The 15,643-nt window shown below is 44.9% G+C and overlaps 1 protein-coding gene across 1 annotated transcript in view; it reads left to right on the top strand.

Annotated features, from left to right (window-relative positions):
* The window catches only part of PLCZ1 (phospholipase C zeta 1), a 122,295-nt gene that overhangs the window by 64,410 nt on the left and 42,242 nt on the right, over positions 1-15,643 (top strand). The window contains exons 8-9 of the mRNA XM_044981980.1: positions 7,630-7,786; positions 10,639-10,755. Coding sequence (XP_044837915.1) covers positions 7,630-7,786; positions 10,639-10,755 — 274 coding nt within the window. The remainder of the gene's footprint in view (positions 1-7,629; positions 7,787-10,638; positions 10,756-15,643) is intronic.

Below are 15,643 nucleotides of genomic sequence, written 5' to 3'. Positions count from 1 at the left end.
TATAAGGTGCTTAGGAGAGGTCCATCAGAAGGATCGTTGTGCCATTTGTAAGACCTTTTGGCCCTGGACTTTAAAAGATACAGAGCAGTGCCTGAAGGTTCTGTTGATGGAGGCAGCACTACGCCTCTCGTCCGAACCTGGGTTGACCGACCCTGCGTCAAGTACCTTCTCCTCAGTGTGGAGCACTCCAGCATTGTCAGCACAGGCACTGGTGCCAGGTAAGGATAAGGACTCATGACACTGTCCCGTCTCCACTCACAGCTCACATTCTGCACACAGGCACTGTCTGCAATCACCAGTGTTGCAAAAGTTGAAGAGGTCAGAGAGGGGTCAGTCTCCCCCTTTTAGACCTAAGAAGCCTGCCACTGTTAGATCTGAGTCGAGCCACACTAGTGCTGCTCCACCTGTGATGGTCGAGCCAACTCCTGCCCGCGTAGAGGGGTGGCTGAGGCCAAGCCGTGAGCCGACCTCACTTTGACACTGGAGACATTTGAGGTGGCCCAAGAACTGCTTCACCTCATGGCACCGTTCTCTCCACCCAGACAGGATAAGTCACCAGCACCGGTAGCTCCCCGGGCTCCTTCAAGGGGAAAGCCCACTATGATAGCCCCCCAATCTCTGACCTCGCTGCACCACTCCCCAGTATTGGAGGACACCCAGCCATGCTGATCCCTGAGCCCTCAGCACAAAAGCACAGTGCCTAGAAATACCGCTCCCCTGTGGTCATCGTTTTCAGACACCTCAGAGTTGGAGTTGGGCTTGTATCAGTCCCAGAGGAGTTGGAGCAGACAGTCCACGTCAACTCGGGACCAGCACCCTTACCCGGCACAGTGGCCCGCCCAATGGCAGCCCCCGGCGCAATGGCCCTTTTAGACTTCCTGGGCTTTTCATCAAAGCCAAGGTCGCAGCCAAGGGTCTCATTCCAGGGTGACGTCGGTGTCCTCGCCATCATTTCTTTTTTTTTTATAATGGAGATACACCTATCTCCTAGAACTGGAAGGGACCCTGAAAGGTCATCAAGTCCAGCCACCTGCCTTCACTAGCAGGACCAAGTACTGATTTTGCCCCAGAATCCTAAGTGGCCCCCTCAAGGATTGAACTCACAACCCTGGGTTTAGCAGGCCAGTGCTCAAACCACTGAGCTATCCCTCCCCCCCCTATTCTTCCCCCACCAGCGCCGCTGGCACCGGCCTGGTCAGGTATAGGCCCATTACAATCCTGCACTACTATTTTGGCGCCTCTGGCACAGCTAGCACCAGGCTCAGAGCTACCGGTGGCACTGGCACCAGTGGCGATTCCAACATTAAGAATGACATCGGCACTTGTGGCACTTTCAGCACTGGTGGTGTCTGCATTTGTGTATGCAGCCCCTACACTGAGGACTGTGACACCATTTGGGTCAGCACTGGGCTAGGAAACCCAGGTGCCATGGGACCCCTCGGGGGTGGAAGTAAGGGAGCAGCCACCCCTCATGGGGGTGTCTTCTTTGTCCTTGCCAGATGAGGTATTGGCAGGCATGGCGACAGCCCCGGCCCTGGAGGACAACAGGGTTCTGCAGCAATTGATGCGGAGGGTTGCCCAGGGCCTAGGCATTCAGGAAGAGGAGGCAATGGAGGATACAGATACAATGGTGGATATCTTCAACTCCTCCGGACCTGCACATATTGCCCTTCCCCTCATAAAGACCATCTCTGGCACCACGAAAACTCTGTGGCAGACCCCAGCCTCATTGCCCACTATGGCTAAGCGCAATGAAAGATGCTAATTTGTGCCATCCAAAGGTTATGAGCATTTATATACTCATCCCACACCAGACTCTCTTGTGGTTGATGCTGACAACCAACATGTGCATCAGGGCTTCCAGGGACCCTCCCTGAAGAATCGGGAGGTGAAAAGGCTTGACCTTTACGGAAGAAAGATCTACTCCACTGGGGGCTTGCAGCTCTGCATATACAATCAGCAGGCCATCGTCAGCAGGTACTCCTACAACACCTGCTCGGCGATAGCCAAATTCACAGAGCTGCTCCCCTCGGACTCCTGTGTCGAGTTTTTGGCATTGGTTGAGGAAGGGAGGCTCATCTCAAGGGTGTCCCTTCAGGCGGCGCATGACGGGGCAGAGGTGGCCACCAGGGTTATGGCCCAAGAGTGGCTATGAGAAGGGGCTCGTGGTTTCTGGTGTCCCCTACGAGATACAGCAAACCATTCAGGCCCTGCCTTTTGAGGGTGAGACTCTCTTCTCAGAAAAGACTGACAAAAGGCTTAACAGCCTTAAAGACTCCTTTAGGTCTTTGGGCCTCTATACGCCTTCACTGCAGTGGAGACACTTCTGGTTTGGTCATCGGCCAAGATGGCTCCAGAAGGAGAAATCGGAGCAGCAGGAGAAGGCTGCATCAACCCTCTGGCCAGGGCTTGGGACAATCCAAGCTACCTTCAGGGGCCAAACCAGCCTTTTGAAGGTGCAGTAGAGGATGGGCCACCAGAGTGAGATCTGGATCCACCCCGTCTTACCTTTTCATCCCACCTATCCCCTTTCTACCATGCATGGTACTGTATCAGTTCGAACTGCTGGGTGCTCCATCCAATTCTGTGCCCTCACGCCCTTCCATACCTCTTCCCTCACTTCTTCAGGGATGCCTCTCACAAGCAACTCCTTATACAGGAGGTGCACTCACTCCTATCACTAAGGGCATTAGAAGACGTTCCTCAGAAGCAGAAGGGGAAGGACTTCTATTCCCAGTATTTCCTAATACCAAAAGCGACCTCAGGCCCATCTTGGTCCTGTGAGAACTCAACAAGTTCATAAAGAAACTCAAGTTCCTCATGGTCTCTTTGGTCTCCATCATCCCCTCACTGGATCCAGCAGACTGGTATGCCGCCCTCAACCTGAAGGATGCATATTTTTATATCACAATTACTCAGCCCTGTAGAAAGTACCTCAGGTTTGTGAGAAACAATACCCACTACTAATTCACAGTCCTTCCATTTGGCCTATCAGCAGCTCCTTGAGTCTTCACAAAGTGCTTGGCAGTTGTTGCTGTTTTCTTGTGCAGGCACCAGGTACAGATGTTTCTGTACCTCAACGACTGGCTGATCAGAGGCCGCTCCAGGATCCAAGTGGAAGCTCAGGTCAGATTAATCGGAGCCACCTTTTACAACCTGGATCTCCTTCTAAATGAAGCAAAATCGACTCTGTCCCCTGTACAGAGGATAGAGTTTATAGGGGCAATACTGGACTTGACCCAAGCCAGGGAATACCTGCCGTAAGCGAGGTTTCAGGCCTTCACTGACTTCATTTGAGGCCTCAGACAGTTTTCCACCAGCACAGCAAGAAACTGCCTGAAGCTTCTGGGACACATGGCTGCCTGCACCTATGTGGTGCAGCATGCCAGACTCAGGCTTCAACCTCTTCAGTTGTGGCTCACATCAGTGTATTGCCCAGCCGGGGACAGCTTGAACAGGATCATGACCCTGCCTTCCCCGGTCCTTGACTCTCTCCTGTGGTGGCTCAACCCTCAGGAGGTATCCTCAGGGTTCCCCTTCCCCAATCTGCTGCCGTCTCTGTTGCATGGGCTCTGGAGCTCATGTGGGAGACCGCAGGACCCAAGATCTCTGGTCACATACAGACCTGGCTCTCCACATCAACACAGAGAGCTGAGAGACCTACCACGCCAGACCTTCCATGCACACATAATGGGACATTGTGTATCTGTTATGACGGACAATAAAACAGCAATGTTCTACATCAACAAACAGGGGGGTGCATGCTCCTCTTCCCTCTGCCAAGAAGCCCTCATGCTGTGAGGTGGGACTTCTGTGTGGAACATTCAATACACATGCATGTGTCGTACTTCCCAAGGGTACAAAACAAGCTGGCGGACCACCTCAGCAGGTCGTTTCAAGTCCATGAGTGGTCTCTTTGCCTGGACATTGAATTTTCAATCTTCCATAGGTGGGTTTTTCCTCAGCTATACCTATTCGCCATGTGACATAACAGGAAGTGCCATCAGTTCTGCTCCTTCCAGAATCCACAGCTTGGGCTCCAGAATGGATGCTTTCCTTCTTCCATGCTTTCTCCTTTCCACTTTTCTGCCCATACCGCTCGTTCACAAGGTACTCCTCAAGATCCAGAGGGAACGAGCTTGGGTCATATTGATAGCACCAGCCTGGCCCCGTCCGCACTGATACACATCTCCCCAGACATGTCCGTGGAAGCCCTGGTCACCCTTCCACTCTTCCCAGACCTTCTGATGCAAGATCATGGGCGTCTTCAACATCCAAAACTTGTGTCGCTTCATCCCACGGCATGGAAGCTCCATGGTTGAACCTGATGGAGCTTTCCTGTTCAGAACAGGTTCTACTAGTCCTCCTTGGCAGCAGGAAACCCTCTACTAGAGCCTCCTACCTTGCCAAGTGGAAGAGATTTTCGATCTGGTTGGCGCAGCACCATTCATGCCCGACACTAGCCTCAGTGCCGCTCATTCTGGACTATCTCTTCCATCAGAAGCAGCAGGAGCTTTCGTTGTCTTCAATAAGAGTGCACTTAGCCACCATATCCGCCCTCCATCTGGGTGCAGGGAACAGAGGGGCGGCTCCGTGTTTGCTAAACGTATGGTCAGCCGATTTTTAAAAGGGCTCAACAGGTTGTACCCCATGTCCATCAGCTGGTCCCTACCTGGGACCGTAACTTGGTCCTCTCTAGGCTCATGGGACCCCCACCTTGAACCATTAGCAACATGCTCCCTGCTCTACCTCTCTTAAAAGGTGGTGTTCCTGGTAGTGATAACCTCGGCCAGGAGGGTGTCTGAGCTCAGAGCCCTACCATCAGAGCCTCCTTACACCATGTTCTATAAAGACAAGTTTCAGCTCAGGCCTCATCCTGCTTTCTTCCTGAAGATTGTGTCGCAGTTTCACATCAACCAGGACATCTTCCTCCTGGTATTCTACCTTAAGCTGCACTCCACCAGCAAGGTGCAGAGACTTCACTTTCTGGATGTCTGCAGGGTGCTAGCCTTTTACATTGAGAGAATGAAGCCGTTCAGAAAATCAGTCCAGTTACTTGTGGCAGTGGCAGACAGACTGAAAGGTCTGCTTGTGTCATCACAATGCATTTTGTCATGGATCACATCCTGCATTTGTGAGTGCTACAACCTGGCGGGGGTTCCCGCACCTCCAATCACTGTGCACTCTACCAGGGTGCAGGCTTCATCAGCAGCATTCCTGGTGCAGGCCAGAGATGATGTGGCCTTCAGATGAGCAGTGCTCCAATCAGTGGAAGACTCCGACCCCACCTCCTAAATTTAGGCTTTTGAGTCATGTGATTGGAATTGACATGAAGAAGCACTCGAAGAAGAAAAAATGGTTACTCACCTACTTGTAACTATTGTTCTTCAAGATATGTTGTTCATGTTTATTCCAATACCCACAGTCCTAACCCTCTATCACAGTAGCTGGCAAGAAGGAACTGAGGTGGTGGTGGGTTGGCTGGGCCCTATATTGAGTGCCATGAATGCGCGACTGCAGGGGGAGCCTAGGCCGACCCGATGGATGCTGCTTGGGGAAAAATCTTCCAGCTACTGTGCGCACACACACACCTGATTGGAATGGATATGAACAACACATCTCGAAGAACAACAGTTATGTCACCATATAAATAAGCAATGACTTGCAACTAAAAGTACAAATCAACCAATCAATCAAAAATGGCTTTACCCCCAAGAGGTTTAATTTTTTCCCTTGAAAAGAGAGATGAGCCAGTGTCCATGAAGATTAGGAAGTGCAATACTGGGTGAGAATATAATACCCCTGTTTAGGTGAGATGCTGCTGAACTAACTTTGAGAACTTGTGGAGATAAGATGCAGCCCACTGAGATGGCACCTGTCCTTTGTCTCAGGTTGAGCCTATAGATGATGATGGTCCATTGTATCTCTGCCTAAAATTCTCTTTTAAGGAGTTGAAAAGGGCATTGTGTTCTCCTTCTTATTGAACATTTGTGTAAAATCACTGAGGAATATTGAGACACAATGGTTTTATAGGCTAGCAGTTGAAACATAGCATACAATTGTATTGCTCCCTTACATCAGGTGCCAATAATACTATCACCATGTCCTAACACCTAAGTGAAATTATTGCATGGATCAAGCACAGCTGGATCATACTGAAACTTGGCAAGACAGAGGTAATGCTGGTGAGAAAAGAGATGCATTTCAAAGACAGCTGGCAGTATTACTGTCATCCTCTATTGATCAAATTATCTGAACAGTGTGTAACCTTAGGGTCTTTATGGATATCTTGATGGTATTTGAGACCCAAATAATGATGGCCAGAAGAAAGGCTTTCATCCACTTTTGCTGACCAGAAGACTGTACCCAGTACTCACAGATATGGACTAGGCTATAATTATCCATGATTTTGTGACCTCCAGGCTGAATTATTGCAGTGTTTTATAAGTCTGACATAGTTTACAAACTCAGAAAATCTCTAACTGGTTCAGAAAACAGCAGCATGCCTCCTAAGAAATGCCAAGCACACATTGTCAGTCACTGCGTTGACTCCCCATTGAATACTGGATCCAGTACAAGGTGATGGTCCTACTCTTGAAAGGTCTTAATGGGTTAGATCTGTACTGCCTGAAGAACTTCTCTCTCTGTGACCAAAACATGCTATGCTATCAGAATTACGGAGGAGCAGTTTAGCTGGAAACCAGAGAAGGGCTTAAGATTGATGGCAATAGACCTTTACTGGTCTATAGAATTCCTTTCTTTTTTAAGATCAGGACCTCAGAAATCACAATATATAAGATTCAGCTTTTGTGATTTTTATCACAAGTCTTATGATAGTAGCTTTTTTCTTAAAACAAGGAGCTATATGAATCACAATCACAATCTCAGCTTTCATTTTTAAAAAAGAAAGCTAAGTTGCTAATCCTCTTGGTTGTAGAGAAATGCTGGAATATTTGAACTGAAAAAGTGCAAAAGCCAGAAGGCAAATAAAAAGAACTCCAAATATTTTATTTTTAAAAGCTCATGATTTTAAAGCCAATATCATGATTTCTGGGGGCCTGACTCATGATTTTTGAACATTTGGGGTTGGCAATCCCGGACCCATCAATTCACCATAGTTTCCCACAATAATAAAAATGTTACCCCCCAAAAAAGTTAATAACTGACACCATTGGATAGAACTTGGGGAGGAAAGGGTAGGCTCATGATCAGTGAACTTCCAGTTTTCTTTTTTAAAATTAATAAGGTTTTCAGATACCACAGTGAGGGATGCTGGATGAACATTACGTTATAGACAGGCAGATGCAGTTTCACCTACACAGAGCCACATGGGAAAGGGTTATTATTTCTCTGTTTCTGTGCTTGATAAGTAAACTAATGTTGTTTTTCATAGTTCTGTACATTTATATACATTATTTGTATGTAGCTGGTATTTTGTATTTACTAAATACAATATAACACACTGCCTACACTGGCCTAGAGCATCTAGAGATTCATGTGGCTTCTCTCATTTTAGCATCTTCATGTAGAAATCATTGAAAGTTATTTTCTAGATAGGCAGTAACAGTAATTAAATACATGAAAATATTAAAATGTATATTCTTCAATTATCTCATGTTATATTTATAGATTAAGAAGGTAAAACTGGCCATGGAGCTCTCAGAACTTGTGATTTATACCAAAGCTGAAAAGTTCAAAAGTTTTGAGCATTCAAGAGCTAATCAGAAGTTCTATGAAATGAATTCAATTGGAGAGGTTAAAGCACGAAAACTTGCCAAACAGACAGGTAATTTCTTTTGGTTTAATCAGATAAAAGTTATAATGTTGCCATAGTTCATTGCTTAGCTGTCAGAACAGTCAATAAACATTATGAAACATATAGTCTCCAATCTATTGGTTTGTTCTATAATGCAGTTTTAGAAATATTCTGGCAATTGAATAGTAAAGGAACCATATGAATTTATTATGTTTTGTTGCAAAGAATTATGGGTGTGTTTGTACCAAATAGTTCTGAGTAATCTTACAGTCTGTACTTGAACATATATGGAACACATTTTTACCATATAATGGGCTTTATTCTCCCTTTGACGTGCATATGCACTCCCATTTGCCTTAATGACAACTGTATGTGCAGACTGAAGGAAGAATAACCCCCAAAGCATGTAGTTTGCCCTCAGAGCCAAGTTGAATTATGTAGAATTACTATTCTGGCCTGGTCTGCACCACTCTGGTCCCCGAGCACCATTTAGGACAGCCTCAGGCTGCTTTAACTTGCGCCAGCTGCCAACAGACCTGTGGGAATGTTAGGACAGTTCGATATCACTATTCACAAGGAAGAAGTTTGGCATAGAAGCTTCCCTGGCAGTTCTATGCCACCTGAGAACTACCCTTCACAGTGCAGATCCTTCAGTGGCAGGTGTAACCATGCCTTTGTGGGTCACAACTGAGAATACCAAATTCAGGACAAACTGCTGAGAAATAGAGCAGACACATTGCAAATTGGTGGTTATTCTTCCATAAGATATACCAAACAAGCAACAAAAGTAAACTTCTGTTTCACCACACTGGCTAATAAGAAGTCAGAAAAGCAGTTTCCTTAGGCATTCCAGTCCTTGTATCACTACCAAAAATACAGGATTTAAAGATAAGTGGTTCTTTAAAACTGGTCTCATCAAACAAAAAGTTCTTCTGATCCCAAAGGACCAGCCACACACCCAGGTCAATATATAACTCAGATCTTACCCAAAAATCACACTGATGCCAATCCTTTAGTATCTAAAATTTAAAGGTTTATTTATGAAAAGAAAGAAAGAAAGGCGAGAGTTAAAATTGGTTAAAGGAATCAAATACATACAGTAATTGCAAAGTTCTTGGTTCAGGCTTGTAGCAGTGATGGAATAAACTGCTGGTTTGATAAGTCTGTGGTTGCTTCTAAATCATTGGAAGGACTTCAGTCCTTTGGTTAGAATGCTCCCATTAGTATAAGTCCAGAGGTCTGAGCAGGAAAGAGGAAAATTGGAGGTGTTTCCAGGGTCTTTTATAGCTTCTGCCACGTGGAGAGAATCCATTGTTTCAAACAAATCTCTCTGGAAAGTTACAGGTAGCAAGATGGTGTTTGGAGTCACATGGGGAAGTCACATGTGATGCCTGATTCTGGTTAGTCATAGCAGGAAATTCCATTAAATGTAGATGGGCATTTCCCATGGTCTATTGTCAGTTAAATGTTCTTTTGATGGGCCACTCAATTTGAATAGTCCCTCCAAGATGTGCTGGCTAACTACCGTTACCCCAGGAGCAAACATTTGAAATACAGGTATAGAACCAATACTCATAACTTCAAATACAAAAATGATACATGCACACAAATAGCATAATCATATTCAGCATATCATAACCTTTCCATAGACACCTTACATGCCACATTTTATACAAGATTTGTTGCAATTATATAACAGTGGTTATATATTTATATTTATATTTATATTTATATATACCAATTGTTGCAATTATATACCACTGGAAAAGTGGTGCCAACAGGGCCGGCTCCAGACCCCAGCACGCCAAGCGCGCGCTTGGGGTGGCATTTTGTTGGCAGGGCGGCAGGCGGCTCCGGCGGACCTTCCGCAGTCATGCCTGCGGGAGGTCCACCGGAGCCACGGGACCAGCGGACCTCCCGCAGGCATGACTGCGGAGGGTGCGCTGGTCCTGCAGCTCGGGTGGACCTCCCACAGGCATGCCTGCGGATGCTCCACCAGAGCCGCTGGACCAGCGCACCCTCCGCAGGCACGTCTGCGAGAGGTCCCCCGGCCGCCGTGCTTGGGGCGGCCAAATTCCTAGAGCCGCCCCTGGGTGCCAAGCTGCCCTTATGCAACCCAGCTTATGCCCTTAAGCTGTCAGCTTCACAATGCTGAAGACTTGAAGTTCTCTGATTAATTACAACACAGGAATAGTACTGGTAACAGTAAAACTACCTCCTCCCTGCCAGTGTGCTTCAGACTTGTTCAAGAGGTGAGCACTTCTAGAAGTGAGAAGGTTAATTTCCATGCCCATTGACTAGCCGGCCTCTCTCCAAAGACAGAACAAGGTTATCAATTAAATGTTGTGGGTTCTGTGATATAGAAACCTCTTCACTGGGCCAAATTAGTAATTCATTGTATGTAGGTCACGAGACAGCAATCAAGAGGGAACAACTTTTAGCTAGTACCAGCCAGGGCTAGAATTGACCTACTGAGCACTTGTAGTAATAAATGGTTTTATAGCATATTTCTTATTTCCAGTCCTCCCCATTCCCTAAAAGGCTATGCGTATTTTTAACCCAAACCACCACCAACAAAGACAGTGAAATATTTTCCAGAAGAAAACAGCTAGGTTACTGCATCCTTAGTAATTGTTACTAATTATTACCAAATTATATGGATTTTAATTATGAATTTAGTCTTTTTTTTTAAACAAAAGTAGTGCACATACTTAGGTTACATTGGATAGGCAGGGAAATATTTTAAATGAATATGAACATCACTACTCTGTTAATTGTATCAGGACTAAAAATCACATAATCTGATTATTTATTTGAAACAAGATCTGTTTATATGCATTTTTTAGTAATGCCTATCTTAAATTTTTTTATTCTCTTTTCAGCTAATGAATTTGTTTTGCATACTGCCAAATTTATTACAAGAATTTATCCCAAAGGGACTAGAGCGACCTCTTCTAATTATAATCCTCAAGAATTCTGGAATGTAGGATGCCAGATGGGTATGTGCTATCATCTATTGTGTGCTATTTTAGTGTCCCGCATAGATTCTTTGGACATAAGCTTTTGAAAATTGTTTGCTGAATTATTGCATTTCACATAATATTTAGGTAGATATTTTCTCCATAATCCTAAGTATTACTCCATGAGTTTTCCTGCTCTCACCATTATGTTAAAGTCAATATACAATGGTGGCCTCATCTCCCATTATTAAGGACTTAAGACACATATTGGTCTGACTACTGGCTATTATCTCACTCCAAACATCCCATAATTATTGCAGTTGTAATATAGCAATAGATCTTTAACTCGCCTTTTAGACTGCTATGCCATTTTTGATGACTGCTAGCGGATACTAAAAACAATACAGACTGTACTCTTCCTCTCATCAGACCAGAAATTCAATGTTTATAGTACTCTCTGCCCCAGTTCCTAAAGTTAAAGAATCACTTACAAATAAAAAATCCTATACAAAACTGCAGCAAAAACTTGGACAGAAACAGAATTCAGAAGTTAATTAGAAAATTTTAAATGCTATACCTCCTTTCTGGTCAAGTGTCTTTATTATTTTAAATTTGGGATATAGCTCAGTTATTTCTCTGAGATTTACTCCCTGCCTTCTGGGGCCAATATTATGTTAACTATGTTACCTTAGCCCTTGAAAAAAGAATGAGTGTACTGTACAATAAACACAGTATTCATAACCAGGATAATTTTCAATATTCATTTAAAAAAATAGAATGAATTATATCCTTACATATTTTATGTTCATTAAACCTCACAACTTCCATGTCAGATTGTCCGCTGTGACCAAACGATGTTTGGTGCAGCTGAGAGAGGAGAAAAGTGGAAAGGTAACGTTAGCCATTTTGCCGACTTCTTGATCCTGAGACTTACTGAGGTCTGTCTTTATTCTCAGCGTAACTGATAAGAGTGTTAAAACTGTTCTCAATTACACTCTGCTGCCAAGGGCAGACGAGAATTGCTGGAATGCAGATGTACTTCAGCCATGCCTGCCTTCTCCTGAGAATGGCCTTTAACCCAGGCCCTGGAAGAGATAGCTAAATAAATAATTAAGTAGTCACCAGAGCAAGAGGACCGTACCCAGGGTTTCCTACCTCATAATGGGTGCCCTAACCACCAGGTTAAAGACTCATTCATTAGGTTCCCAACCTTTTCTCTGCCACAGCACACTTTGAGCTCCAGGGACTCTTTCCCCCACCCCCAGCTGGCAGCTGAAGGAGGGAAGAGGAGGAGCAGAGCTGTTGTTCAAGCAGGATGTGGGGGGGAGAAGAGGGAGATTGAGCTCTGATTGGTTGCTCCACCCTGGAGAAGGTGGGGTAGCGAGGCAGATGGCCAATCAGAAGGCAGCTTTCTCCCCCTTGTTCTCGCATGTACTTTTCCAAAAAATTCTGAAGCTCACCTATTTAGGCCTGACAGCACACCCATTGGGAAACACTGATTTATACAAAGTAGAACAGCTTCAATAGGACTGACTGAGTGAGCCCCAGTCACAATATCCCATAGCTCAGCGGTTAGTGCACCCACCTGAGAGGTAGGAGACCCTATTCAAATCTTCTATCCCCCTCAGGTGGTGGGGAGAAATGAACCCAGGTCTCCCACATCCCAGATGAGTGCACCAGCCTAAAAATTAAAAGGGGGGAACCTCCTCTTCCTCCTGCTGTTTTGTATGGAGTTATGCAGGTGCCTAACTCATTCTTGCAAGAACTGGCTTTTTCACCTAAACTGCCTGACTTCAAGAGATGGGTTCTGGCTGTGGCTCACAAACAAAGGTAGGTGACTCCTCAGTGCCCAGGCTTAAGCATCTAACTCCTTAGATGGCAGGCCTTTGGGCCACACCCCTCTTGTCAGCATCTGCCATTGGCTAGTATAGTCAGCTTCCCACCTAATCCCACCTGGATCACATTCTAAGATGCCTGTTCCCTCCCCAATCATTGGATAGGAAGCTTAGGCACTTAACTCAGGCTTTGTGCATCACATTGTTGTTTCACTGATTTTCTAGGTGCATAAAAATTAGGCATTGTGACACTCTGTTTTGATGCCTAAGTAACTTTGTGGATCTGGGCCATCAGGTGTATTGCCAACTGTTTTGTGGTGCAAACTGTTTTATGGACTGAGTTTGAGGATTGTCTCATCTATGTTTAACTTGCTTATTTTCAGTATAAAGTTGTTTTTTTCCTCAACGTGAACATTTTGATAATTTTAACATTTTCTCCTCCACTCAAATTAGTTTCTAATTTGAAATAGTTACAGGTAAACATGACTTTTCCACTTACTATGCTTTGGGGAGGGACTTTCAATTATTAACAATTTTTCCCTTTTTTCATGGTTTTGTTAACTCTAATTTCTCTATTTTTTCTCTTTTTTCTGTGTGTTTAAAAAAATACCCAGTAACAAAATCATTTTCTAAATCACTGTTACATTCTTCAACACTGTATAAAAGCGAGAAATTGAGTAAGCCTTTTCACAGATATGTTTTCTCTTATTCTAACTCTGCACTGCTTGCTTTTCCTATGTGCTGAGTTCCTTTTGCTGTCGCTAAACTCAGTTTTCAAAGTGCACACAATTTAAAGAGGCAGTCACCTTCTCAGAACCAATTTTTAATTTATCTTTTAAACTTCTAATAGTTTGTATTTTCCCCACTTACTTTCTCAGTGTATTATAAATACAGAACTTAAAAAGGAGCATTATGAACAAAGCTTCAGTTGTGATAGATCCCTATTCCTGGTGCTGAGTCCCTGAGTGCAACCAAGAAAGGAATGCCTCAGGCTTAAATTTCTGATTCTGCAGTGATCTAGAAAGTACTGGCTGTTGGAATTGCTTATATTACTCCACACAGCTCTGCCTGGTTGGCAATAAAAGGACTCACAGCCCCAAAATCCCTTAGTACCATTTTTGTTGCCACAGATTGTGAGGCTTGGAAACATTTGCCACTCTTCCCCATTGCTGTCTTGGCTGTTTGTTTATCTTTTATACATGTTTCTTTAGTTAGGTTTGATGTTAATAGTAAATGTAACAATTGACACACACGTATATATTTCACATTAGTCTACTTGTTTTTGGTCCATGCCATCATATAGGCCTGTTTATGATATTGATTTTGTCCTCATATGAATTGCTGCTGAAGGTGCAATGGCGGTGTTACCAGTCCCATCTCAAAGTTGTTTGGTCAGGTTCCATCTCAGTGGTTGGTGCTCATTGGATTCTTGCCACTCCGTTGAGGGTTGATATACCTGAGACTCTAACTAATTGATACACTTTTTGTATAACCTGAATATTCATTACCATTACAGATCAGTTAGTTTATTTCTTAAATAGCTGGTTGAAGGGCATTTGGCAAAAAGGTGCTCAGTTTTGCACTGGGTTCATCTCTCAGGTTCATCATGCCTGGCATTCATTGATTTAATTTGCTTCTCATTGAGAAATCAATTATATCTCAATCAGCACTTTCTGTGTGATAGAGCCATGTGTGGGATCTGAACCACACTCAGCTCTAAAATCTTTCAACCTTTCTAACTAGGCTCTTTGTTCTGGAGATTTTTATTTCCGGGTCATTCCTCTAAAGGCGTGGATCCCAAAGGCTGATACCTTATATAAGGAGGCTTTGGACTCTATAGTAGGGTCCCTTGGTTAGCACCCACTCAGTTGTAGGGTAGTGATAGGGGAGCCCAGGCCTGCTCACTCTACTGGGCTCTGACACAGGGCCCTGGGAGAATCAGTAGCATTGACCCCTGGGGTTGGAGGTGGACCCTCTGAGTTACCTTCCCTGGGTCACTTCCTAGCACTGCTCCCTCTGCTTCTGATCCCAGAGAAGAACAAATAAAAAGGAAAGCAAACCGCCAGCACCAGCTGGGCTCAGCATACAGTCCTGGTATTTCAGGGAGGTGTCTCTAGCCCCTTTTGGCAGTGGCCTGCAGGGTAGGTCTGTGCAACTCTCAGCCTTGTGAGCTGGGTTGCTCCTTTTTCAACCCTGTCTCAAGTTGGAGCATGCTCTGCAGGGTTGGAGGGGTGGGGCTAGCTGGGCCCAGTATTGTCCTTTAACCCCTTCTGTCCCTTCAGTGGGGTTTGTATACAACATCACAGGCTCCTTGATAGAAGTATTAAAAATAAAAGGAAGAACAGGTTGGCTCAGTTCCTTTTGTCCTATCACTTGAATCTGCCTTTAAAGAAGCATTGTTAAGTGCAGTAAATGTGGGAACAGGTTGGTAGTTTTTGTATATATGGGTTCCAAGCCTTTAAGACCAGATACTGATTTAATTAGATTGATTTCACCAAACATGACTGAATTCCAAGACCCAATTATCAAAGCTCCATTCAGTAGATTTTCCCCAACTATCCCTTTTTCTTCCTTGGTTTTACCAGCACTATGGCCTGAGTTTCGTCCTGGGAACTCCTATGTACAAGAGGCCTTTGACAGAACTTCCTCTTCAAGTGCAGTGTAGGGTTGCCAGGTGCCCGGTTTTTGACTGGAAAGTCAAGTCGAAAAGGGGAACTGGCAGTGTCTGGTCAGATGTACTGATTGGATACCAAAAGTCCGGTTACTGTGGGGCGCAGGGAAGTTCAGGATCATTAACCCATGTCAGCTCCTGCTCATCCAGGGCTGCCGTCTACCTGCAGGCAGGTTCCTTGTCAGGATGCAGCAGCACTCATCCCAGCCCCAGAGCAGAGGGAGTCCAGCTGGAAGGGAAAGTAGGGCATGGAGATGATCCAGTGAGCAACAGGGGTAGGACCTCGGGGATCCGGTTACCAGCCATTAAAAAGGTGGCAACCCTAGTGCAGTTATAACACTGACAGACCCCGGTCATCGATGGGTGGGATTGAACCTGGGACCTCTGGAGCTTAGTGCATGAGCCTCTACTGCATGAATTA

This window comes from Mauremys mutica, chromosome 1, assembly GCF_020497125.1.
Source record: "Mauremys mutica isolate MM-2020 ecotype Southern chromosome 1, ASM2049712v1, whole genome shotgun sequence".
NCBI classification, from domain to species: domain Eukaryota; kingdom Metazoa; phylum Chordata; order Testudines; family Geoemydidae; genus Mauremys; species Mauremys mutica.
The sequence above is the reverse complement of the archived record's forward strand: the minus strand, read 5'-3'. Positions and strand labels throughout refer to the sequence as shown.